The 25,439-nt window shown below is 44.4% G+C and overlaps 1 protein-coding gene across 1 annotated transcript in view; it reads left to right on the top strand.

Annotated features, from left to right (window-relative positions):
• The window catches only part of RP1 (RP1 axonemal microtubule associated), a 752,859-nt gene that overhangs the window by 671,003 nt on the left and 56,417 nt on the right, over positions 1-25,439 (top strand). Inside the window, exons 52-54 of the mRNA XM_075316343.1 lie at positions 15,712-15,860; positions 20,621-20,696; positions 20,837-20,912. Coding sequence (XP_075172458.1) covers positions 15,712-15,860; positions 20,621-20,696; positions 20,837-20,912 — 301 coding nt within the window. The remainder of the gene's footprint in view (positions 1-15,711; positions 15,861-20,620; positions 20,697-20,836; positions 20,913-25,439) is intronic.

Here is a 25,439-nt window from a genome sequence, read left to right as displayed (position 1 = left end):
TACTTACTCCAATCCAGCAGCACCCCACTTTTGGCGGGCACCCACCGAAAATGGAATAACGCCAGATTTAGGAAGCTGGCTGAGGTCTGCAACGTCTGTAGTCAGGTGACTGGATTGTCCCAACCTGGGTTTCTTCCTTAAGTAGTCTCTGGTATGATGATATAATCCTGGCAGCCAGAGTCAAAATCCCTAGACTGCGGGTATGGTCTCCAATAGAGTTGAGCACGGTTCGCGGTTCGAGATTCTCCAGTTCGCGACTCGAGTGATTTTGGGGGCTGTTCTAGATCGAACTAGAACTCGAGCTTTTTGCTAAAGCTCGATAGTTCTAGATACGTTCGAGAACGGTTCTAGCAGCAAAAAGGCAAGCTAATTACTAGCTGGCTTTCCGCTGTAATAGTTAAAGTCACTCTGTGACTCACACTATTATGAAATTTCAGTGTATAGTGTGCGGGAACAGCGCATTCAGATCACTGCTGTTTGGATAATGGATAATTTTTTTTTTTTCCCTTGTCTTCCTTCCCTAAGCGCGCGCGTGTAGTGGGGCGGGCCAGCATGTCAGCCAATCCCAGACACACACACAGCTAAGTGGACTTTTAGCCAGAGAAGCAACGGCATGTGTGATAGGATGTCCATGTCACATGTCCCTGCATTATAAATCTGGACGCCATTATCTCTTCTGCGTCTGGGTGTCAGTCACCGCTGGCGTAGCTCCTGTCTCCGATACTGCTGTGTACGCTCTATACACAGCGCTATACAGAATAGGGATAGAAGTTTCTTATAGCCCTTGTAAGGGCTAATACCGGCAGGGTCAGAGCCATAGGTGACAGTCAGGGCCGTGAAAACAGATTTTAACAGCTACACAAGATGACAGCGTCTGTGTAGCTAAGGTCAGGGATTTCCTCGCTGCATTTCCCAATTAGGAGGGATAGAAAGGAAGGCTTCCTTTCCTCTACCCAGACCCACAACCCTGCCACTGTACCCTCCTGCCCTTTGCACACTCAAACTCATTGTTACTAAGCCATTATACTAGCAAACACTGAGGAAACTTAGTGGCATCCTAAACGTGGCTGTTGGACTTCTGTATTGTCCCACTAGTGCAAAGATATTTGCAGCACGTCTGCCTGCATTGCACACTCAAACTCATTGTTACTAAGCCATTATACTAGCAAACACTGTAGTGGCATCCTAAACGTGGCTGTTGGACTTCTGTATTGTCCCACTAGTGCAAAGATATTTGCAGCACGTCTGCCTGCATTGCACACTCAAACTCATTGTTACTAAGCCATTATACTAGCAAACACTGAGGAAACTTAGTGGCATCCTAAAAGTGGCTGTTGAACTTCTGTATTGTCCCACTAGTGCAAAGATATTTGCAGCACGTCTGCCTGCATTGCACACTCAAACTCATTGTTACTAACCCATTATACTAGCAAACTATGCTGCCAGTTTAAGGGCCGTAGTTGCATTGTCAGGGATAATTATTGTTGTTTATTCTGCTGTTAATAAAGCTAGACCACCGCTGAAATCTACACCACCTCTAAATTTTTACTACCCCATTTTATGTGCACAATCTTGTTGCAATCAAAATGAGTGGCAAAATGACAGATGCTAGTGCAAAGGGGAAGAGGCGTGTTGGAAAAGGAAAAAAGGGTTTGTCCGTGGGGAAGGTGGCAAAGCTCCATTAACATCTGCTGAAGATAGACCATCTTCCAGCAAAAGTAAGATGTCTACTACTTACCGTGGACAATCCGATGTGCTCCCTTTTTACGGACACGAACAACTGGAACAAAGGTAAATGATGGCCAAAAAAGGAAAATGCTTGAATGGATCTCAAGTGGTCCAACAAGTGCCCTCTCCACCACCGCAACTACCGCATCCAAAAAACACCAGTCCTCTGAGTTGTCAGCCCAATCACACTTGCATTCTCCCAGCTCTGAAGTCTCCATCCGCCCTGCACAGTATGGTGGAACTGAGATGGCTGAGTCTGCAGAGCTGTTCAGTCACACTATAGCCTGGGAATCAGAAGTCTGCTCCCAAGCTACAGTGAGTACAGAACAGGAAATGGTCTGCAGTGATGCCCAGAACCTTTGTGACTCTGATTCAGGCTGTGAGGACCAAGTTTCTGAGCATAATGTTGACCCTTTTTCACAAACTGTAACACCTGTTGTTATAGACAATGAGGAACATACTGATGACGATGAGACGCAGATACCAGATTGGGATGACAACTTAAATATTTGGTCAGGGCAAGAAGAGGCTCGGTCTGAGGGTGAGGGGAGTGCAAACACAACAATTGATGAGGAAGTTCTAGATCCCACCTACTGTCAACCCACAGTCAGGCACTCGAGGAGGTCAACAGAGGCGGTGGAGGAGGATGCAACTGACGACGAAGTTACCTTGCGCCTTCCTGGACAGAGTCGGAGCACTGGTAGCACGTCTACAACTGCATCCTCAGCCACCACTCTGCCTCTGAGCACTAGTCGGGGGAGCTCAGCAGGTCGCATGCCCTCTAAGCCTTGCCTAGCCTGGTCCTTTTTTGACATAGCAAAAGATCGGCCAAATTATGGGATCTGTAAAATTTGTCGTGATTCTGTTAATAGAGGGCAAAACCTCAGCAGTTTGACAACTTCTTCCATGAATCGTCACATGAATAAATATCATATGTCCCAGTGGGAAGCTCACCGTGCTGCAATGCGGCCTAGCGGAGCGAACCATCCACCGCCTGCCCCTTCCAGTGCATCCGCGCACTCTTCATCTTCTAGGACTGTGGGGACAGCTGTCACACCTGGTTTTCCATGCACAACTTCCACCACTGTAACTGCAACAGGCAGTTTGCTTGGTAGGTCGTCAGTTGGTTTGGAAGGGGAAACAAGTGCGTGTGTACAGCTCTCTCAGACATCAATAGCACCAACGTTGGATGAAGGCAACATCATGTCTACGCCTGCACTTTCCTCACAAACCTGCATTTTTCCAGGGACACCCTACTCAACACCGTCTACACACAGCAGCCAGATCTCTGTCCCTCAGATGTGGACAAATAAAAGGCCATTTCCTGCGACCCATGACAAAGCTAAGAGGTTGACTTTATCCCTCTGTAAGCTCTTGGCTACCGAAATGCTGCCTTTCCGCCTGGTGGACACACAGAATTTTAGAGACCTTATGTCTGTCGCTGTGCCCCAGTACCAGATGCCCAGTCGCCACTACTTCTCTAAGAAAGGTGTGCCCGCGCTACACCAGCATGTCGCACACAACATTACCGCTTCCTTGAGAAACTCTGTGTGTCAACGGGTGCATTTCACCACCGATACTTGGACCAGTAAACATGGACAGGGACGTTACATGTCGCTGACTGGGCACTGGGTAACTATGGTGATAGATGGTGAAGGGTCTGCTGCACAAGTCTTGCCGTCCCCACGACTTGTGTGTCAATCCTCTGTCTATCCAAGTTCCGCCACTGCTTCTGCCTCCTCCACCTCATCTGGGTCCTCCACCTCCGCCCCAAGCCTGCCTGGTCAGGCCACCAGCGTGCGCACTGTGCAGAAGGAATCACGCACCCCTCATTACTATGCTGGCAGCAGAGCGCAACGGCATCAGGCGGTCTTTAGCTTGACATGTCTTGGAAATAGGACTCACACAGCGACTGAGTTGTGGGCAGCTCTGGAGACTGAGTTTAATAAATGGTTGTCTCCACTCAACCTGCAGCCTGGTAAGGCCGTGTGCGACAATGCTGCAAACCTGGGTGCGGCCCTTCGCCTGGGCAAGGTGACACACGTGCCTTGTATGGCTCACGTGTTGAACCTTGTTGTCCAGCAATTTTTAACACACTATCCCGGCCTAGATGGCCTTCTGACCAGGGCATGAAAACTGTCTTCTCACTTCCGCCGTTCAACCGCCGCAGCTGAGCGACTTGCATCGCTCCAGAAGTCTTTCGGCCTGCCGGTTCATCGCCTGAAATGAGATGTGGCGACACGCTGGATTTCAACTCTCCACATGTTACAGCGACTGTGGCAGCACCGCCGAGCCCTGGTGCAATACGTCATGACGTATAGCCTGGGCCAATGAGATGCAGAGGTGGGGAAGATCACCCTGATGGAGTGGTCACTGGTCTCAGATCAAGGACCTATGCACCCTTCTGCACAGTTTCGACATGACGACGAATATGTTTATCGCTGACAATGCCATTATCAGCATGACAATTCCAGTCATTTACATGCTGGAGCACACGCTAAACACTATTAGGAGTCAGGGGGTGGGACAACAGGAAGGGGAGGAACTAAAGGAGGATTCATATGCGCAAGACACAACAACATCACCAAGGTCCAGACGTTCATCATCACCAACGCGGCAGGCATGGGACCATGGGGGACAGGGATCAACAAGGGCGCATGGTAGCAGGCGAAATGTTGAGGAAGGTGCAGGAGAACATGAAGAAATGGAGGACGAACTGTCCATGGACATGGAAGACTCAGCGGATGAGGGAGACCTTGGTCAAATTTCAGTTGAAAGAGGTTGGGGGGAGATGTCAGAGGAAGAAAGAACGGTTAGCACCTCTATGCCACAAACACAGCGTGGACTTGGTCCGTATGGCTGCGCAAGACACATGAGTGCCTTCTTGCTGCACTACCTCCAACATGACCCTCGTATTGTCAAAATTAGAAGTGATGATGACTGCTGGCTTGCCACACTATTAGATCCCCGGTACAAGTCCAAATTTTGTGACATAATTCCAGCCATAGAAAGGGACGCACGTATGCAGGAGTATCAGCAGAAGCTGTTACTCGATCTTAGCTCGGCTTTTCCACCAAACAACCGTGCAGGTGCAGGGAGTGAATCTCCCAGTTGTAACTTGACAAACATGGGACGGTCTCGTCATCTTCAACAGTCTACCCGTACCAGTAGCACCGTATCTGGTGCTGGTAACAGCAATTTTATTGAATCTTTTCATAATTTTTTTAGACCGTCCTTTGCAAGGCCACCAGAGACAACAAGTCTGACACATAGTCAACGGCTGGAGAGGATGATACAGGAGTATTTCCAATTGAACATCGATGCCATGACTTTGCAAATGGAGCCTTGCTCACTTTGGGCTTCGAATCTTGAAAAATGGCCAGAGCTCTCCTCTTACGCCTTGGAGATTTTGTCGTGTCCAGCTGCCAGCGTTGTCTCTGAACGTGTCTTCAGTGCTGCTGGGTGTGTGCTGACAGATAAGCGCACGCGTCTGTCCAGTGACAATGTGGACAGACTAACGTTCATCAAAATGAACAAGTCATGGATTCACAAGGATTTTACTACCCCTGTGTCATCCTGGGGAGAGTAAATGCTTGTGGATTTGGAATGTGCTTGATGCAAATCAAAACATCCTGTTTGCAACTGGGGCACAAGTGCTGCCACTGATGGGGTGTCTGTGTGGCCCAATTTTTGGAAAAAAAAAGGAGACTCCGCTTGGAGTAACCCTTGCTTGCTTGCTTGCTGTGTTTTTTAAAAGGAACCAAGATGAACAAGTCATGGTTCAGCAAAGACTTTGCTACCTACCCCGGTGCAATCCCTAGGACGGAAAAGGATGGCGTATTTTTGAATGTGCTTGATGCAAATCTAGCTGTGAAGTGTACAACTGGGGCACAAGTGCTGCCACTGAAGGGGTGAGTGTCTGTGTGGCCCAATTTTTGGAAAAAAGGGAGACTCCACTTGGAGTAACCCTTGCTTACATTGTTTTTAAAAATGGTCCAAGATGAACAGAGCTGGGATCAGGAAAGACTTTGCTACCTACCCCGGTGCAATCCTAAGGACAGAAAAGAATGGCGTATTTTTGAATGTGCTTTATGCAAATCTAGCTGTGAAGTGTACAACTGGGGCACAAGTGCTGCCACTGAAGGGGTGGGTGTGTGTGTGTGGCCCAATTTTTGGAAAAAAGGGAGAACTCCGCTTGGAGTCACCTTGTGGTGTTTTACATGATTTTAGAAGGGCATGCCATGCCTATATCTGTGTCTCCTCCTCTTTTTCCTTGTCCAGCTCTTTTGTTTTCGCATGAGTATATGTCCTTGTCTCTTTCCCATGTGTTTGTGTTGTGTTGTGAGTTGTATGTCACCTTTTGGACACCTTTGAGGGTGTTTTCTAGGTGTTTTTATGTGTTTGTGATTGCCTGCCATTGTTTCCTATGCGGTTCGAGTTCGGGTCGTCGAACGTTCGCCGAACTGAACTCAAACGAGACCTCCGTTCGACGAACCGAACTCGAGCCGAACCGCGGCTGGTTCGCTCATCTCTAGTCTCCAATCGGAATCTGAGTCCCTAGATTGAAGCCATGTAGCCAAATGATCCTCTAGTCAGAGCCAAAGTCCCTAGACCGAGTCCACAAGACATCCTGGTTCTGATCCCCTAGCCAGCTCCTAAGAGCTTAGACTGGATCATGCAACATCCATCAACCACTGGTGACTTAAAGAAGTCCCTTTTTATAGCCATAGCCTTCCCTTTGGATATACTGTGCCCTTATCGGATTGGTTGTACAAGATTGCTTCTCTTATTGGATGAATTTCAAGCTATATTCAAATATCCAGAGACAAGGGTGAGACAGGTAAATTACATCACATCTAGCAATTCACTTAGTAATACAATGGGAAGTTCGCATAATTGAGTTATCTGGGTGTCTGGCCTTCAGTGGCCAAAACAATTACATGAGTCAACAAAAACTTCAATGCTAAACTCCCAAGAGTCTTGTAGAACAATGAGAGAATATCCCCCATCTATAAACAAACTGTCTTCATGTCTGGCTGAATGTTAAGAAACTTTAACCCATGAGAGTCCATGTCGTCACATTACTTAAGGCTGGTTTCACACATCCGGCATTTCGCCATTTTGCCGGATCCGTCACACTCCAGTACAGTGCAATACAGTACAATGGCATCGCGGCAAGCTCCGGTCACATGCTGTCATGTGACCGAGCATGTGACCGAAGCTTGTCGCGATGCCATTATACTGTATTGCACTGTACTGAAGTGTGACAGATCCGGCAAATCAGCAAAATGCCGGATGTGTGAAACCGGCCTAAGTGTTGGGACTAGCCCACAATGGGATGGGTTAGTTCATAGGGAATCAGACGGTTTCTTCAAGAGGTTAATGAAGACCTAGTGTGTAACAGAAGCAGACATATAGTCTGATGGTCATCAAGGCTGTGTGCAGTGGGTGATGTGTGGCAAGATTATGAGAAAAAAGACTGGATCTAAGATCGCGTGATACTAAAGGACTGACTGAGATACAGAGCATTGGACAATGTTGAGACTAGGGACTGACCTCCCCACATAGTGGCTCTAGACAGAAGGGTCTGGAGGATAGTAGTCAAGAAGGAAGGCCTCAAGTATCTTACAGCTCAAAGGTAATGGTCCGAGACGGACTAGTGCATGAACTGAGTTGACTTTCCAGGGTGGAATCTCCCAAAGCATCAAGAGCTAAAGGCTCTACTCTAGCCATATTGCTAAAGCCCTTGACTCCCTCCTCTGTGAGGAGAATACACATGAGGCCGCCAAAAGGGAAAGTGATTGTCACAGATGGACTATGGTGCTAGGCTGGGTTGAGCTGAGACTCACAGAACTGGTAAGAACAGAAACAAACCAGGTGGAACTGAAAGTGTGTCTTGATACACTCTGTATGACTGACACGTGCTGTAAGTTTTATGCCCGCTATCTTGTTTATAAAGTTGATAATGAAGACCTACTAAGTAAAGTTTTATCAATTAAGCTAAACTGGTGGTCTCCTTGTTTGAACGAGTCGTCATTCAATCCTGGCCAATCAAAGCCATTGGCATCATGTGTCCTGCATGGGCCTACGGCCCACACTATACAAGATCCCACAAGTAGCCAGGACCATACATTTCATACAATGTGCTGGGGCGTTAGGAGGCAATATCTTACTCCTGGCTACCGCCCTCCAGCACGTTACACAGTTGGCAGGTTACTCATAGAGAACACAAGAGAGCACAGGAGCGTTCAGCCAAGGGAGCACTCCAGTGTTTGGGAGAGTCAGCTGAGATGGCTGTCTACTGAACGATCAGCCAAAGCATTGTTTGGCTGACAGCCATCTAACTTGTACTGCCCACTTAAGGATCAGAAACAACACTCAGGGGCCAGTGCATTGTACTTGTCCCCCAAGCTAAAATTTATCAGCCAGCTCCTGCCAATTACCTATCCCAAGACTTGCAAATAGATTCCAATCCTTTGACACCTATTAGTATTGGAATCTCTTAATGAGTATGTCAGAAGCATATATGAATATACAAAAAATTCACTACTGAGATCGGCATTGTCTCACGCACAGATGTAACATCTATATTTTATCACTGCTGTGGAGTGGAACATCAATCAGCCTAGAGGAGTATTTTATCTTACCTGTATTTAGAACAGAAATTATACTGCACTTTCTCAGCTATTTTCCTTCAGTAAGATTGACTTTTGTGATAAGGCGCATCACACACATTCTGCTCAGGAGTCAGCAGAACGGATCTAAAAATATAATTTAACGTAATATCACCACAGTGCTCTCACTTTATAGCACCTGCTCTGAAGAGAGGGATAAAGTTGTGCTCTCGGTAGAATCGCATTATATAGAGTCATTTTATAGACAGTTTGGTTATACATGAGCCACAATGGTATAAAGCAGATGGAGATCACCAGTGTGACAAATTTTGAGCAGGTCTATATCTATATCACTGAACAATAAAAAATATTTAGAAGATATTCTAGACTCGTGTTCCAGAATACTAATGTGACTACAATAATCGTTCTAAATTACAGCAGTCAGCAAGTTTACAGACTGATTTCTATGAAGGTTTCGAGTTATGTAGTGCGAAAGCTTAAACTATATGAAATTGGCATACTTTGCAAAATGTAAGAATATTTTAAGGATGTTTGAAGCAATGCAATCTTTAGAATATTCAGTACAACTCTTTCATTATGGTGTCAATGGGATTTGTACTCGTATGCTACTGAATTATCAAGCATTCTACATTATCAAATGGGTCGGTAAAAGTAGAGGATACAACCTTTAGAAATGCAAATAAAGGAAATAGGCACATGTATCATATTTGTTTAATTAGATCTCAGGATAAAGATCATAAGTTAGATTTTGTATTCTTTAAATGATTACAGCTATGAATATTAATTTATGAAACCTTTCCTGGGGCTGACCATATTGGTGATGCCTATTACTTGTCTGTATGATCTGTATTGTTAGTATGGCATGATGTTTTTATTTAAAGGGAACCTGTTATCCCTTACCTGTTAAGGGAACCAGATGTTCATAATACTTACCTAACGGTCGGTGCGGAGGCAGATCAAAGTTCACCTGTGCAGGACCTCAATGTTGGCTAGTGTAGATAACGTAGAATGCGTCATCCACACTAGCTTCAGAAGTAGGACAAAGATGGCCAAAAGAGGAGGTGCGGGACCCGGAGAACGGAGACGCCCATCCGACCAGTCTGCTCTCCACCGACCGTTAGATAAGTATTATAAATATCCGGTGACAGGTTCCCTTTATTGGCAGCTAAAATGAATTGGACTCATTTGATTGAAAAATGGTGGCACTCAAATTTTTAACAACAGTTTCCCTGTTTTTGTTAGTAAGCCACGTTCGTTTGAAAGGCACACCTATTTTATTAGACACCCATTTTCCCACACTATATTATACCACAAAATACATCTAACGGCAGCTAAAAGTAAAAGAGCTTTACCCTTCTTAAGGGCCATTTACAGGCTGCGACATCGCTAACGATATATCGTCGGGGTCACGGTGTTTGTGACGCACAACCAACGGGGGCGGGTTCGCTCGCTAGCGATATCGGTACCGATATCGCAGCGTGTAAAGTACCCTTAAGTCTACATATGCCTCCTGTCAGGTCCACGTTGTTCCAGTAAAACTGTCAAATACTTGTTAGTATGGTGAATAGTATTAAAGGGTTTTCTACAAGTTTTGAAAATTAGTATTAAAGGAGCCCTGCTGAAAGCGTAAAAGGCGACCACCTGTCCATCTGTCACCTCAGCAGTCTGCTGCACTTAATCTCTGACATCTGGAGACACAGGTCAAATATGCGCAAAATACTGCCGCACCATGGCCAGGCCACATATTACCCCTACATAGTGACCGAATGCTACAATAGTGATCAATAACCCCTTCACCACCTGGCAATTTTTCATATTTTGTTTGAGTCTTTTCCTCCTTCTTCTAAGAGCCATAACTTTTTCTATGTTTCCACCAATGTAGCCATATGAGGGCTGGACGATTTATACTTTTGAATGACACCATTCATTATGCCCCATATTGTACTGGAATTGATTAATCACTGTAGCCGACCTCAGAGAGTTTTTAGTCTACTTATATTCAAACAAAATCACTGGCTTAGATAAACTCTAACATTAAAATTTTACTTTTATTATTGAATCCTCTAAAAATGTACACGACTAAATCACCACAATTCTGAAGCCTATCTGAGGGCTATAACATTTTTTTTATATTTATATTATATATTTATATTTTATATATATATATATATATATATATATATATATATATATATATATATATAAAACTGTGTGTATATATATATATATATATATATATATATATATATCAAAGGCTCAGATACTAATTTAAATCCTTCATATTATTAGGACCCACTAATTTATAATTTTTCCTTTGTCTACAAGAATTCTGCACTACTTTTATCACTTAAATTATTCTTCACTTTTGTAGCATAATTCATTTATCTACCACATTAGCTATTTTTTATATGCTCATCCTATACCACACCACGTATTTCAGCGATTGGTACCTGTGATTTCAATTTTTTGTGGATACTGACAATTTTGTTAAATTGGGTTGCAAGGTATATATGTTTTTTACTGTTTCTCTAAAACATACATTTCAAGGATTCTAATCTATGACTAAATGCTGTCATCTGTCTGTTGCTTCTTAATATAAAAGTATCTGTCCATATGAACCTTGCACCATTTTCCTGTGCTGTATAGCCTACTAAAAAGGCAAGGATAAGAACATCAGTTCAATGTCTCCTGCCTCAATGTAATTCTCCTGCCTCTACGCGTTTCGTCTTATCAATCACGATGAGACACATAAGGAGGCTAACATATATGCCCCTCTATACATAATCTCCGGGGTCAGATTAGTTGTTATGGCACAAATATGTCTCAGTGTAATGGCATTCTCAGCCGCTTCACATATTGTACTGGAAAACAAGAAAAAAAATCCAAGTGTGGTGAAATTGCAAAAAAAGGGCAATTCCACAATTGTTTTTTGGGTTTTTTATTCACAATATTCATTATAAAATAAAACTGACCTGTCAGTATAATCCCCCGGGTTAGGCCCCTATCACACGTCAGTGATTCTGGTACGTTTGTGCTTTTTTTTAAACGTACCAGAATCACTGGCATACGCAGACCCTTTATAATGAATGGGTCTGCGCACACATCAGTGATTTTTCACTGCACGTGTCTCCGTGCGGCGTACCCGCGTGTGCGTGATTGCCGCACGGAGACATGTCCATTTTTTTCTGGCATCACTGATGTCCCACGGACCACGCAGTGGTGTGGTCCGTGAAACACGTGCCAGAAAAAACGTGCTTTTAAAATAAAAATCATTTTTACTCACCCGGCTACAGCGATGTCCTTTGCAGTCCGTTCTGCCTGCTGCCTCTGAGCCGGCTCATTACTGTTGTGCATATTCATGAATGCACGACACAGCCGACCCGGAAGCAGCTGCTGCGGGGGTCAGCGCCGGCCGGATGCTGCACAGCGGGAGCGATCAGCACCATGGAGAGCGGGAGCGGGCACAGGTGAGTTAATCTTTAAGTGCAATCACGGGCCACGGAGAGCGGAGCCCGGATTGCACTTAGACAACCCACGTGTGCCGTAATTCACGGCACACGGAGGGACATGTGCGTGTTTTACACGCCAGTGAAAAACGTCAGTGTTTTTTACTGACGTGTGAAACAGGCCTTACTACGAGTATGATTTCGTATATATATATATACAGTGCCTACAAGTAGTATTCAACTACCCTGCAGATTTAGCAGGTTTGATAAGATGCAAATAAGTTAGAGCCTGCAAACTTCAAACAAGAGCAGGATTTATTAACAGATGCATAAATCTTACAAACCAACAAGTTATGTTGCTCAGTTAAATTTTAATAAATTTTCAACATAAAAGTGTGGGTCAATTATTATTCAACCCCTAGGTTTAATATTTTGTGGAATAACCCTTGTTTGCAATTACAGCTAATAATCGTCTTTTATAAGACCTGATCAGGCCGGCACAGGTCTCTGGAGTTATCTTGGCCCACTCCTCCATGCAGATCTTCTCCAAGTTATCTAGGTTCTTTGGGTGTCTCATGTGGACTTTAATCTTGAACTCCTTCCACAAGTTTTCAATTGGGTTAAGGTCAGGAGACTGACTAGGCCACTGCAACACCTTGATTTTTTCCCACTTGAACCAGGCCTTGGTTTTCTTGGCTGTGTGCTTTGGGTCGTTGTCTTGTTGGAAAATGAAATGACGACCTATCTTAAGATCCTTGATGGAGGAGCGGAGGTTCTTGGCCAAAATCTCCAGGTAGGCCATGCTATCCATCTTCCCATGGATGCGGACCAGATGGCCAGGCCCCTTGGCTGAGAAACAGCCCCACAGCATGATGCTGCCACCACCATGCTTGACTGTAGGGATGGTATTCTTGGGGTCGTATGCAGTGCCATCCAGTCTCCAAACGTCACGTGTGTGGTAGGCACCAAAGATCTCGATCTTGGTCTCATCAGACCAGAGAACCTTGAACCAGTCTGTCTCAGAGTCCTCCAAGTGATCATGAGCAAACTGTAGACGAGCCTTGACATGACGCTTTGAAAGTAAAGGTACCTTACGGGCTCGTCTGGAACGGAGACCATTGCGGTGGAGTACGTTACTTATGGTATTGACTGAAACCAATGTCCCCACTGCCATGAGATCTTCCCGGAGCTCCTTCCTTGTTGTCCTTGGGTTAGCCTTGACTCTTCGGATAAGCCTGGCCTTGGCATGAGTGGAAACTTTCAAAGGCTGTCCAGGCCGTGGAAGGCTAACAGTAGTTCCATAAGCCTTCCACTTCCGGATGATGCTCCCAACAGTGGAGACAGGTAGGCCCAAATCCTTGGAAAGGGTTTTGTACCCCTTGCCAGCCTTGTGACCCTCCACGATCTTGTCTCTGATGGCCTTGGAATGCTCCTTTGTCTTTCCCATGTTGACCAAGTATGAGTGCTGTTCACAAGTTTGGGGAGGGTCTTAATTAGTCAGAAAAGGCTGTAAAAAGAGATAATTAATCCAAACATGTGAAGCTCATTGTTCTTTGTGCCTGAAATACTTCTTAATACTTTAGGGGAACCAAACAGAATTCTTGTGGTTTGAGGGGTTGAATAATAAATGACCCTCTGAATAAACTTTTCACAATTTAAAAAAAAAAATAAAAAAAGAAATAACATTCTTTTTTGCTGCAGTGCATTTCACACTTCCGGGCTGATCTACAGTCCAAATGTCACAATGCCAAGTTAATTCCGAATGTGTAAACCTGCTAAATCTGCAGGGGGTTGAATACTACTTGTAGGCACTGTAAAATATATATATATGTATATATATATATATATATATATATATATATCGTATGTATATGAGAAAAAATTCCAGCCGCACACTATGAAAAACCAAAATAAATTCTACCTTATAACATAAATGGAGGTATTTAGAATATTATAATGGCCATTGTAATACCAGCCCAGCGCCCTTCACGGCACCCTCCTTTGCTGGGTCCTACACTACTCTGCATCTTCTCTGGGTTTTAAAAACATACAAGATCAGCTGGTGAACAAAAAGGAGGCTAATGAAGCTGCCAGGAGCTGGGGTGCAAATCCAGCAATACAGAGCACCACTCCCTGTTATATGCATTGTACAATAGAAAAAAAACAGAATGAAACAGGGGTTCCCTTGCTGGTTTCCCACGCTGGTACTAACCTGACTTCAAACCGTACTGGCAGCACCTTTACAATGTGAACAGGTGCGTATCTGGATGGTGTATAAATATGAGAAAAATAAATTCCAGCCGCACACTGTGAAAAACCAAAATAAATTCTACCTTATACATAAATGTAGGTCTTTAGAATATTATAATGGCCATTGTAATACTAGCTCAGCGCCCTTCACGGCACCCTCCTTTGCTGGGTCCAACACTACACTGCATCTTCTCTGGGTTTTAAAAACCTACAAGATCAGCTGGTGAACAAAAAGGAGGCTATATATGTACATATATATATATATATATATATATATATATATATATATATATATACATATATTTATTTATTTCATTTAAGTGGTGAAAAAAAATTCTGAAATTTGTCAAGAAAAAGAATTGCACTTTTGTCTCCATTTTCTGGGAACCGTAACGTTCTAATTTTTCGGGATCTGGGGCACAGTGGTGGCTTATTTTTTGTGTCCTGAACTGATGTTTCTAATCATACCATTTTAGTGTAGATGTGATGTTTTAATTGCCTTTTATTGCATTTTATTGCAACGTTGCAGCGACCAAAAATACTTGTGGCATTTTGATTTTTTTCTCATACACCCTTTATCGGTCTGATTAATTTATTTTATATTTTCATACATTGGGCATTTCTGAACGCGATGATACTAAATATGTTTAATTTTTTTTTCTTTAATTGTTTTATTTCCAATGGGGCAAAAGCAAAAGTGGGGTGATTTGAATTTTTGTGTTTTCTTTTTTTTTTATTGTTTCATATTTTTAAATACTTTTTTTAAAAAACTTTTTATTTTTTTACCAGTCCCACTTGAAGCTGCAATCTTCTGATCGCTTGTGCTGACAGAACAGGGCATCAGCACAAATGTTGTTTTCCTATGACTGTTGGGTTGGTATCATGATAGCAACAGGAGTCATCAGCTGACCTCTGGCTATCATGACAACCCATCAGCATCCCATAATCAGGTCACAGGGCCGCCAATGTATGGGGGATTACGTGCTCATCATCGATATGCTTTAAATCCTGCTGTCAGAGATTGACAGCAAGATAGTTAACAGGTGCAGGTGGATCAGATCAGACGACATGTGTGGGCAAACATGCGGTCTCGCAGCTTGACCCCACGTTAAAGGAAGTGACATGACCTCATAGGTCGTGAAAGGGATTAATAAAGACCATAATACTAATAATACTAATATTACCATAAGTGCAGTTATATTCTAGAGCCCTGTATGTAGTATATAGTGTACAGGTAATATAGTGATCACCAGTGACATTATACACAGACGCTCCATATATGTTATATACTGTACATGTGCATATAATATAGTGATCATTGGTGACATAAACAGGAGCTCTGTATATAGTGTCTAGTGTTGAGGTAGTTCAGTGATCACAGATGACATTATACACAGGAGCTCTGTATACAAGAACTCTGTATATAATGTATAGTCTAGAGATAATACAGTTATCACCAGTGACACTATACACAGGACCTCTGTATACAGTGTAGTGTACAAGTAATAAAGTGAGATTTGTAGTTGAAGTCATTCATCTTCACTTTTATTCTTCATGTTGTAAATGATTTTACTGATTTTATTTCCCCTTTGCTATAACTGTGAGTTCCTTGCCTGTTAATCTGAATGTATATGTAATGGTTTATTTTGCAGCTGCTTCATATTCTGTAACTCTTTTTGTCACTGATCTGGAGGAGCAGAAAGATAAATTACATATTGGTATTTGTTTACATGGGAAACATGGAGACACAGGACACAGATATATAAACTGGCAGCATGTGATGAATGGAAATGAAGAAGAGGTATGGTTAAGTTTTCTTATATTTTAGCTCAAATGTAACATGTAAATTTATATTGATGTTGGATTTGAAATTATACATGAAGTGTTACATCTGGGAAAGGACCACCTATGTATTATTAAAGCAGCTGTAATCGATACCACACATAGTCTCCTGGGAGTTGAGTTAGTATGAAATCCAACTCTTTTACTAAATATTCAAAGTGTTTATCCCTCCCCCCATGTTATAAACAGCAGCACTGCTTGCTCAGAGTGACTCCTGTCTATGAGCACAAGCTCAGTATAATCTTACCACTACTCAATTATACCATGTCTCACATTGTCTCTGGAAACAAAAGGCAGCAGAAGAACGTTTTAGCAACATTTTTAATGGATTGTGTCCCATGGCAGAGCAGCTGCACTAAAACATGAAACTGTAACGCCCCTGCAACTGGGTCGTTACAGGGTATTAAATGTTACCCCATTTTTTCCCGGGCAGGAGGAGTGAAGTCCACACACACACTCACATAACACTGGCAGAAAGGAGTTAATAGCTTTTGCAGCATGTAGTTTTGAGCCTATGACTCATCCTGTCTCCTTAATGAGCAGGTGGCTGCACACAGGCAGGTTTCCATGACAACCCAAGGGGAGGGGGGCCTGAATAGGAGTGAGTTTAGTGCAGAGCACACAGAAGTTTTAGTCAGAACGTCAGAGGCTGCAGGAGAGTGCAGACGTCCACAGGACAGCTCCTGTTGAGGAAATGCCACGAGACCAGGGCTGATAACACCTAGAGGAAGGGAATGGAGCTGAGGACTGGGGATCCCTGGAGAAAGTTGTACCCGGTGGCGGTTGGTGTTGTACGCTACCGGGATGAGAGAGACAGAGAGGCGGTGAGTTCCCAAGATGCTCCATGCCACAGGGATGGCACTAACGCACACGAAAGGGAGAGACCCCCAGAACACCTCACCAGACCCCCCCTTCCTCCTACCTGCCCGGAACTGACCAGAGGTTACAGGCGGCGAGGACCAGCACTCGGGTGCGATGTGGAACGGACTTTTAATAAAGAACTGGAACCGCACTCCGTGACTGCTGTGAGTAATGCCGCTGCCCTGTGCCCCCGGTGTCCCTGAGGACTGTTGCACTGGGTCTCATTAACCTCCCAGGGCTCCCCCGCTCCACCCGTGGGGAGCGATTCCATCCAGCTGCCCGTAACACCTGCCTCAGAGAGAGATTGCGCAGCGGCGGCTGAACACCTGGCCGCAAACCACAGGTGGCGCTGCAAGCATCCCCCATCCCCATCCCGTACTGTTTCTTACTGAAGCTGGGTCGGGCCACTCACAGCCTGACCCCGAATACCACCGGCCCGGTGACCGTGTGAACCCTACAAGCCCCGGCGTGGACGTTTCAACTTGGCGCTGCAAGCAGGGTCCGGACAAGACCCGGTAACGCCGGGTGACGCGTGCCTTGTGTAAGCCATCTGCAAAATTGGATTGTCTAACATTTATTTTGGTGCCCGCAGCTGCAGGCATGCGACAAATGGACTTGTACTGTACAATGGCGTCCATTGAGAATGGGATGGGTGCCATGCGTACCAACAAGGACTGGACTTGCCCAACCTTCGTGGGTGGGGCTGCAGCGGGGCGCGAAAATCCGTGCCCGCCCCTTTGTTGGACATTTGCTAGGAGCCAGGAACCCTGCCTCCCCAGGACCAGGAGAAGATGGGGGAATGATATGTACTGCCCGGGTGCGAGCTTTGGCGAGTGGTGGCCGGAGAGGTGAGCCCGGCATCGCAGCCTGCACCGAGATTGGACTCTTGAGTTTATTCCCTAAACCTGGGTACCTGGAGGGCCCTGGAGTGTCAAAAGGAGGCCTGTTCCCGAAAGTTTAAATATTTTTTTTTATATATATATGCAAATGTTTCTTTTTCCATGCTTTTCTTCTCTTCCATCTTCTTTTTCCTCCTGCCTCTTCCTATCCTTTATTGGGTCCCAGTAGAAGGGACGTGTTAATTTGTTTATCTATGAAAAGTTGGGGTTTTTTGCGGTGTTGTTTGTTGTCGCAACCCCAGAGTGGTAATAAAGAACTGGAACTGCACTCCGTGACTGCTGTGAGTAATGCCGTCGCCCTGTGCCCCCGGTGTCCCTGAGGACTGTTGCCCTGGGTCTCATTAATCTCCCGGGGCTCCCCCGCTCCACCCGTGGGGAGCGATTGCATCCGGCTGCCCGTAACACCTGCCTCGGAGAGAGACTGCGCAGCGGCGGCTGAACACCTGGCCGCAAACCACAGGTGGCGCTGCAAGCATCACCCATCCCCGTCCCGTACTGTTTCCTGGGGGTGAGCGATGGCAAGCTCTCCCGGAACCCCATAACCCTTCTTCCATCCCCCTTGTAACACCGGACTGACTTTGGGACTTTCCTTTTATTGAAACCCGCCGGGGATCACGGAAGCCGAGTCGGGCCACTCACAGCCTGACCCCGAATACCACCGGCCCGGTGACCGTGCGAGCCCTGCAAGCCCCGGGGCGGACGTTTCAAAACCATTATACACAATGTCCACTAACTGACATGGTGGAAAACCATTGTTCAGCTAAGGCAGATCTTATCCCTACATCATACAATGACATTCAGCGCACTGTTTGCTTTACTTGAGATTAACCCTTAACAGATCTGACCTGCAGTAATATCAAACCACGATTATTTTGTTATATTTAACAAGTTAACTTTAAGACTGGCCATACAAATTAGATGCTCGTTGGACGCACAATGCTTCGGCTACATGTGTGGCCAACAGCCATCTCAGCCGACACTCCTATACACAGGAGCTCTTGGCCCAGGGCTCCTGTGTATGAGAAAGTTTCCGACTGAGACGTTGGCCATCTGTGTATTTCCAGGAGAACAACACAGTCGGCAGTCCAAAATGGTACATGTGTGTTTGACATCTCTCCCTACAATCAGTGAGCTGAACATGGCAATATTAGGGTTCATCCAACATTAGTTTAATGTATCTTGGGGCCCTCAAGATTGCCCACACTGGAAAAAATGACTTCCATTTTCTACTAGCATTTATGAAATAATAACATTTTCCCTTCACTGTGTTGTGATATAATGCCTGGTGGCTGCTCCCAAACATATACAGTATATAGAAAATTCTACACAGTAATAATCAAACCATATGATCAAATTCCATAGCATGCTGCCCATTAGTCATTCTGTATCTCAGTCATTCCCCTGTAACTTTGCAGACTGGGGACTCTCCTTTTACCCTATTGAATATTACCAGTTGTATATTATGGAAATATTTCTTTAATGTTAGCAAAATAACCTTTAAAGTTACCCACTTTTGAGGCTTAGATGCATCTTAATTGAGACATTCTTCCTCTGTGTGTCCTGTAAGTACAGTACCCTACAGAACAGCATCTTAGCCTAGCAATTAATATTCAATCTGGTCTACACATTTAATCATGCCAGGTAATTTCTGAAACAAAATCGCCATATTTGCCCCCATTAAAATAACAATGCTTATATCGGTAATGTCCAACGTCGGCACTCACTTTCTCGGGGTTCACGCAACGTTATGTTTTGTGAGCCCTGTACCTAATTAGCACTGGTTTCACTCTTCCCACTTTCAAAAGGAAAACTAGAGGTGAGCGACATCTCTGATTTACTTTGCTATTTGATGGCAAAATCTGGGACATTGAAGCCAGGGATTTTTATAACATGTGCTCTCCTGCTGGATTGTTGCTTCTGATCAGAGCCAGCGAGAGAGGGCAGTATTACTGTGCACATTGCACAGTGACAAGAGCATGTTCTGTAGAGCAGGGACTAGCCCAGTCCCTGAAACAGTGATGACGCTTTGTTTCAGGGAGGGGAAAGAGGCTGCAGCAGTGAAAACAGCTTCTGTCGCCTCATGACGCTTCGTCTGAGTATGCCAGCATGTACTGGAGTTCTCAAACGCAGTGTCAATAAAAAGGAGGTAAAAAAAAATTAAAGCAGTTAGTGTAGTGAGGGAAGGATAGAGAATTTATAAGTGTATTAAAAAAAAAAAAAGATTATATTATGATATGAAATGGATATGCATTTAGAATTTAAATTAATTTGTTGTTTTGGACCACCCCTTTAAGGTTGTTTTATTGGTATTTTTAACCACTTTTTGAAAAAAAAACAAAGAAAAAAGTTTGTTCACATAGAAGTGGATGCTTGCTTTGTCACAGTCAAGATTGGATTTAAATATCAAATAAAGGGAACCTGTCACCGGATGTTTGTAATACTCCCTTAATGGTGGGTGCTGAGCAGACTGGTCAGATGGACATCTCTATTCTCCGGGTCTGCGCCTCGTCTTTCGGCCATCTTTGTCCTCCTTCTTCTGTGGATGACGCATTCTATGTCATCTACCCTAGCCGGCATTGAGGTCCTCCGCAGGACCTCAATGCCGGCTTGTGTGTATGGTGTAGAACGCATACACATTTCCTCTGTGTCAATATGTAACATAATTCTTCTTAGTTACCTGTTCTATATTATTTGTCGCTGAATCTTTGTAACATCATTTTGGCTGAATATTTTCCGGTATCCAGTCTTTGTTTTTAGCTTTTATATACTCAGAATTTCCTCTGTGCAGGATGAGAACATCTTGTGTGTGACACTGCGAGATTGTGTGACAAATCCATTACATTCAATTACTTCCATCTATAGGTGGACTTAATTAAAATGTTGTGATGTGAGCCAGACATGCACATGTCCCTCTTGATATTTAGACCTTCACAATAAACAGACTGCTGTTTCTTCACAGTCATTTACAGCTGTATTAGACGCGGTTGAACTTGGTGAAGTACATCAGGCTGACATTTCAATGAGAAGCAGCGATGGTACGTTTCACTTAATTTTCATGTAAAGTACAAAATAAATTGCCATTATTAAATATTTCTTTCTAAATAAAACTCATACAGCAGTGTTATCTATGCTGCCGCATTGTCTAAAAAATATCACTGTGTTAACATCTATACAGATTTCAAGCTCTATATCAAGAGGATTCATGTCAAGGAGACGTCAATGAGCAAGATCTACGTATTTAATGTGAATGAGTAAGTTAAATCTTTAAACATTTAGAGATTCTCTGAATCCTCATATCATTAATATTGAAAGCGATGATTGAATGATCAAAATGAGCATCCAGCCGAGGGCTTAACGACCTATACCTACAACTAGTTCATATACTGCATCCATACAAATGGCATAGTCATATGTATGGGACCTTGACGGGATGCTAAGGGGCACTTTGCACACTACGACATCGCAGGTGCGATGTCGGTGGGGTCAAATTGAAAATGACGCACATCCGGCATTGCAGGCGATATCGTAGTGTGTAAAGCCTAGATGATACGATTAACGAGCGCAAAAGCGTCGTAATCGTATCATCGATGTAGCGTTGGCGTAATCCATAATTACGCTGACACAACTGTCCGATGTTGTTCCTCGCTCCTGCGGCAGCACACATCGCTGTGTTTGAAGTCGCAGGAGTGAGGAACATCTCCTACCTGCGTCACCGCGGCTCCCGTAGGATATGCGGAAGGAAGGAGGTGGGCGGGATGTTTACATCCCGCTCATCTCCGCCCCTCCGCTCCGATTGACCGCCTGCCGTGTGACGTCGCAGTGATGCCGCACGACCCGCCCCCTTAATAAGGAGGCGGGTTGCCGGCCAGAGCGACGTCGGACGGCAGGTGAGTGCATGTGAAGCTGCCGTAGCGATAACATTCGCTACGGCAGCTATCACAATGATATTGCAGCTGCGACATGGGCGGGGACTATCGCGTGCGACATTGCAGCATCGGCTTGCGATGTCGCAACGTGCAAAGCCCGCCTTAGTCCATACCTTCTAAACCAACATTAGTCAATGCAGTATGCTGTTGTGTGGTGCTTCTGTGAATCAGTGTGTTCCCCTCTAGGAGAAAGTCTTGTTTGGAGACAACCTACACAAGGCCTCCTTCAGACATCCGTGTTTCCGGTATGTGTGACATCTGTTTTCACCTGTACTGGAGTCACAGACACACGTAGACCCATTAAAATCAATGGGTCTGCTCATATGTCCATGTTTTGACATGGAACGTGTGTCCATGTGCAGCACACACATATCCGTGTGCTCCACATGGCAACATGTCCATTTTTTTCCGACTGCACAGGTGTCACACAGACCGCACACTGATGTGATCCATGTGCCCGCTACCGAAGGAAATATGTGTCACCTAAAAATAAAGAGTTTTTATACTTACCTGTCTCCAGCGCTGCTGTCACTGCCTCTGCTGTTACTTCTGGGCTCGCTCATTAAGCTTATTGCATATTTACTGCACTCACAGCAGCGCTGGAGACAGCAGTGACGGGGACAGGTAAGTATACCAGCTCATGCTGTTCGTGTGCTATCCGGGTGGCACATGGTAGCACAGGGACTGCACATGTAGAACACACACGACACGGACACATACACACACATATGCACCTACACCACAGACCGTGAAACACGCGTGTGTTTTACGCAGACATTTGAAAGAGGCCTAAGATGGCAAACATGCAACATGGCAATCTGACGTGAAGCAGCCAAGGGGCACAGTATTATATACATTCATAAAACATAGATACATAACACCACAGTGTGAATGAGGACAAATTTAAATAGGAAGGCTAGCACTGGCAGTATATATAAACTTAAAATCTTTGCTTGCTATGAGACACCAATATATATCCATTACTTCTCAATAATTTTGTCTTAATCTGGATTTACAATCTTACATACTGCACCTCTTCAGCTCAATATCACAATTATTATAGAGATATATATATATATATATCTATATAGATATATATATATATATATATATATATATATATATATATATATATATATATATATATATATATATATATACTAGCTGTACTACCCGGCTTCGCCCGGGTTAATAACTGCTGTTAACAAAATAGAATGTATTAACAAAAATGTATTCTGCACACAAAAACCACAAAGCAAATAGATAGAAATGTAATTATTAAATTGTTGCCTATATTAACCAATCAGCGCTCAGATTAATTAACTGTAGCAAAATCGAAGCTAAGCTGTGATTGGTTGCTATTGGCAATAAATCTCCAGGCAACAGAAAGCCCTTCCCCCTGACAGTATATATTAGCTCACACATACACATAATGGACAGGTCATGTGACTGACAGCTGCCGTATTTCCTATATGGTGCATTTGTTGTTCTTGTAGTTTGTCTGCTTATTAATCCAATTTTTATTTTTGAAGGATAATACCAGACTTGTGTGTGTTTTAGGGCGATTATGTGACGAGGTTGGTGTATGTGTGGTGAGATGTGTGCTGAGGGTGGTATATGTGTTCAAGCACGTGGTAGTGTGTGGCGCATTTTGTGTGTGTGTTCATATCCCCTAGTCCGGTGAGTATCCCATGTCGGGGCCCCACCTTAGCCACTGTAAGGTAAAAACTCTTTGCGCCATCGCCTCATTTTTTAAGTCCCCCTTGTTCACATCTGGCAGCTGTCAATTTGCCCCCAACACTTTTCGTTTCACTTTTTCCCCATTATGTAGATAGGGGCAAAATTGATTGGTAAATTGGAACGCGCGGGGTTAAAATTTCGCCTCACAACATAGCACCCGGCGCTGCCCGGGATAGTAACTGTCTCTCTGTTTCTCTCTCATTCTCTGTCTGTCTCCCCCTCTGCATATATCTCTCTGTCTCTCTCTCTTTGTCTGTCTGTCTCTTTCCCTGTCTGTCTCTTTCTCCGTCTGTCTCAATCTCTTTCCCTGTCTGTCTATCTCTTTCCCTGTCTGTCTATCTATCTCTTTCCCTGTCTGTCACTTTCCCTGTCTGTCACTCCCTGTCTGTCACTTTCCCTGGCTGTCTCTTTCCCTGTCAGTCTGTCTCTTTGTCTGTGTCTGTCTCTTTGTGTCTGTCTCTTACGCTGTCTATGTCTGTTTATTACCCTGTCTGTGTCTGCCTCTTTCCCTGTCTGTGTCTGTCTCTTTCCCTGGCTGCATTGTGACACGCCAAGATTCCATATAAGGGTGTGGCTGCGCATTCTTCTGAAGTTCTGGCTGCACTGTGGCTCCCAGCACCATTCGCTTTAATGAAGGCAGGTTTTTAGGCGAATAACTGTAAAGAGCGGGGTTAAAATTTCCCCTCGAAACATAGCCTATGACGCTCTCGGGGTCCAGAAGTGTGAGTGTGCAAAATTTTGTGGCTGTAGCTGCGATGGTGCAGATGCCAATCCCGGACACACACACACACACACACATACACACACACACACACACACATACACACACACACACACATACACACACACACACACACACACACATTCAGCTTTATATATTAGATATATATATATATATATATATATATATATATATATACACAGTGCAGTAAATAATTATTTGATCCCTTGCTGTTTTTGTAAGTTTGCCCACTGACAAAGACATGAACAGTCTATAATTTTAAGGACTGGTTAATTTTACTAGTAAGAGCATATCCAAAATAGAATCCAGAAAATCGCATTATATAAATTTACCCTGTTACCCTTGTGAAAATGCAAGCTCTAGGGCTAAGGGCGCTTTCACACTTGCATTCAGTGCAATCTGCCGCTATAGAAAATAGCGCAGTCCTTCAACGGCTCCAATTCTCCATAGACTTGTATTGACGACGCACTGTGACACAAGTGTCTGCGTTGCATCCGCTGGCCGACGCTGAGTCGTTATTTTGACATAGCGCCGAGCAGACGAAACGCTGCATGTAGCGTTTTTGGTGTTGTTAAAACAACGCACCTTGCGGATTCCGTTGGAATCCGCCAAGGTTTCTAATGATTGTCTATGGTGGCGGATTCCGCCGCAATGCACTAAGCGGCGGAATCCGCTGATGGATTCTGTCACGTTCTACTGAGAATGCTCAGCATGTACAGCAGAACGATCTAAATCGTTTAAAATCACTCACCTCTCTCTCACCTCTCTCACCCCCTCTCTCATACTCACCGATCACCGGAGCGGCTCTGCGCACACAGCTGTCACACTGCTCTGGCGGCTTCTCCTGCTTTTGAAAATGCCAGCTGCTCATTATTCCATCTAGTATTCACTGCTTCCCCGCCCACCGGTGCCTATGATTGGTTGCAGTCAGACAAGCCCCCACACTGAGTGACAGCTATCTCACTGCAACCAATCTCAGCCGCCGGTGGGCAGGTCTATATCTCGCAGTAAAATAAATAAATAATTTTAATAAAACGGCGTGCGGTCCCCCCCAATTTTGATACCAGCCAAGATAAAGCCACATGGCTGAAGGCTGATATTCTCAGGATGGGGAGCCCCACGTTATGGGGAGCCCCCCAGCCTAAAAATATCAGCCAGCAGCCCCCCGGAATTGCCACATCCATTAGATGCAACAGTCCCGAGACTCTACCCGAGTCATCCCGAATTTCCCTGGTGTGGTGCCAATCGGGGTAATAAGGAGTTAATGGCAGCCCATAGCTGCCACTAAGTCCTAGGTTAATAATGGCAGGCGTCTATGAGACACCCCCAATGATTAACCTGTAAGTGAAAATAAATAAATACATACACCC

The sequence above is a fragment of the Anomaloglossus baeobatrachus genome, chromosome 6 (genome assembly GCF_048569485.1).
Source record: "Anomaloglossus baeobatrachus isolate aAnoBae1 chromosome 6, aAnoBae1.hap1, whole genome shotgun sequence".
Lineage (NCBI taxonomy): Eukaryota > Metazoa > Chordata > Amphibia > Anura > Aromobatidae > Anomaloglossus > Anomaloglossus baeobatrachus.
Note: the sequence above shows the minus strand (reverse complement) of the source record. Positions and strands in the feature narration are given on the sequence as shown.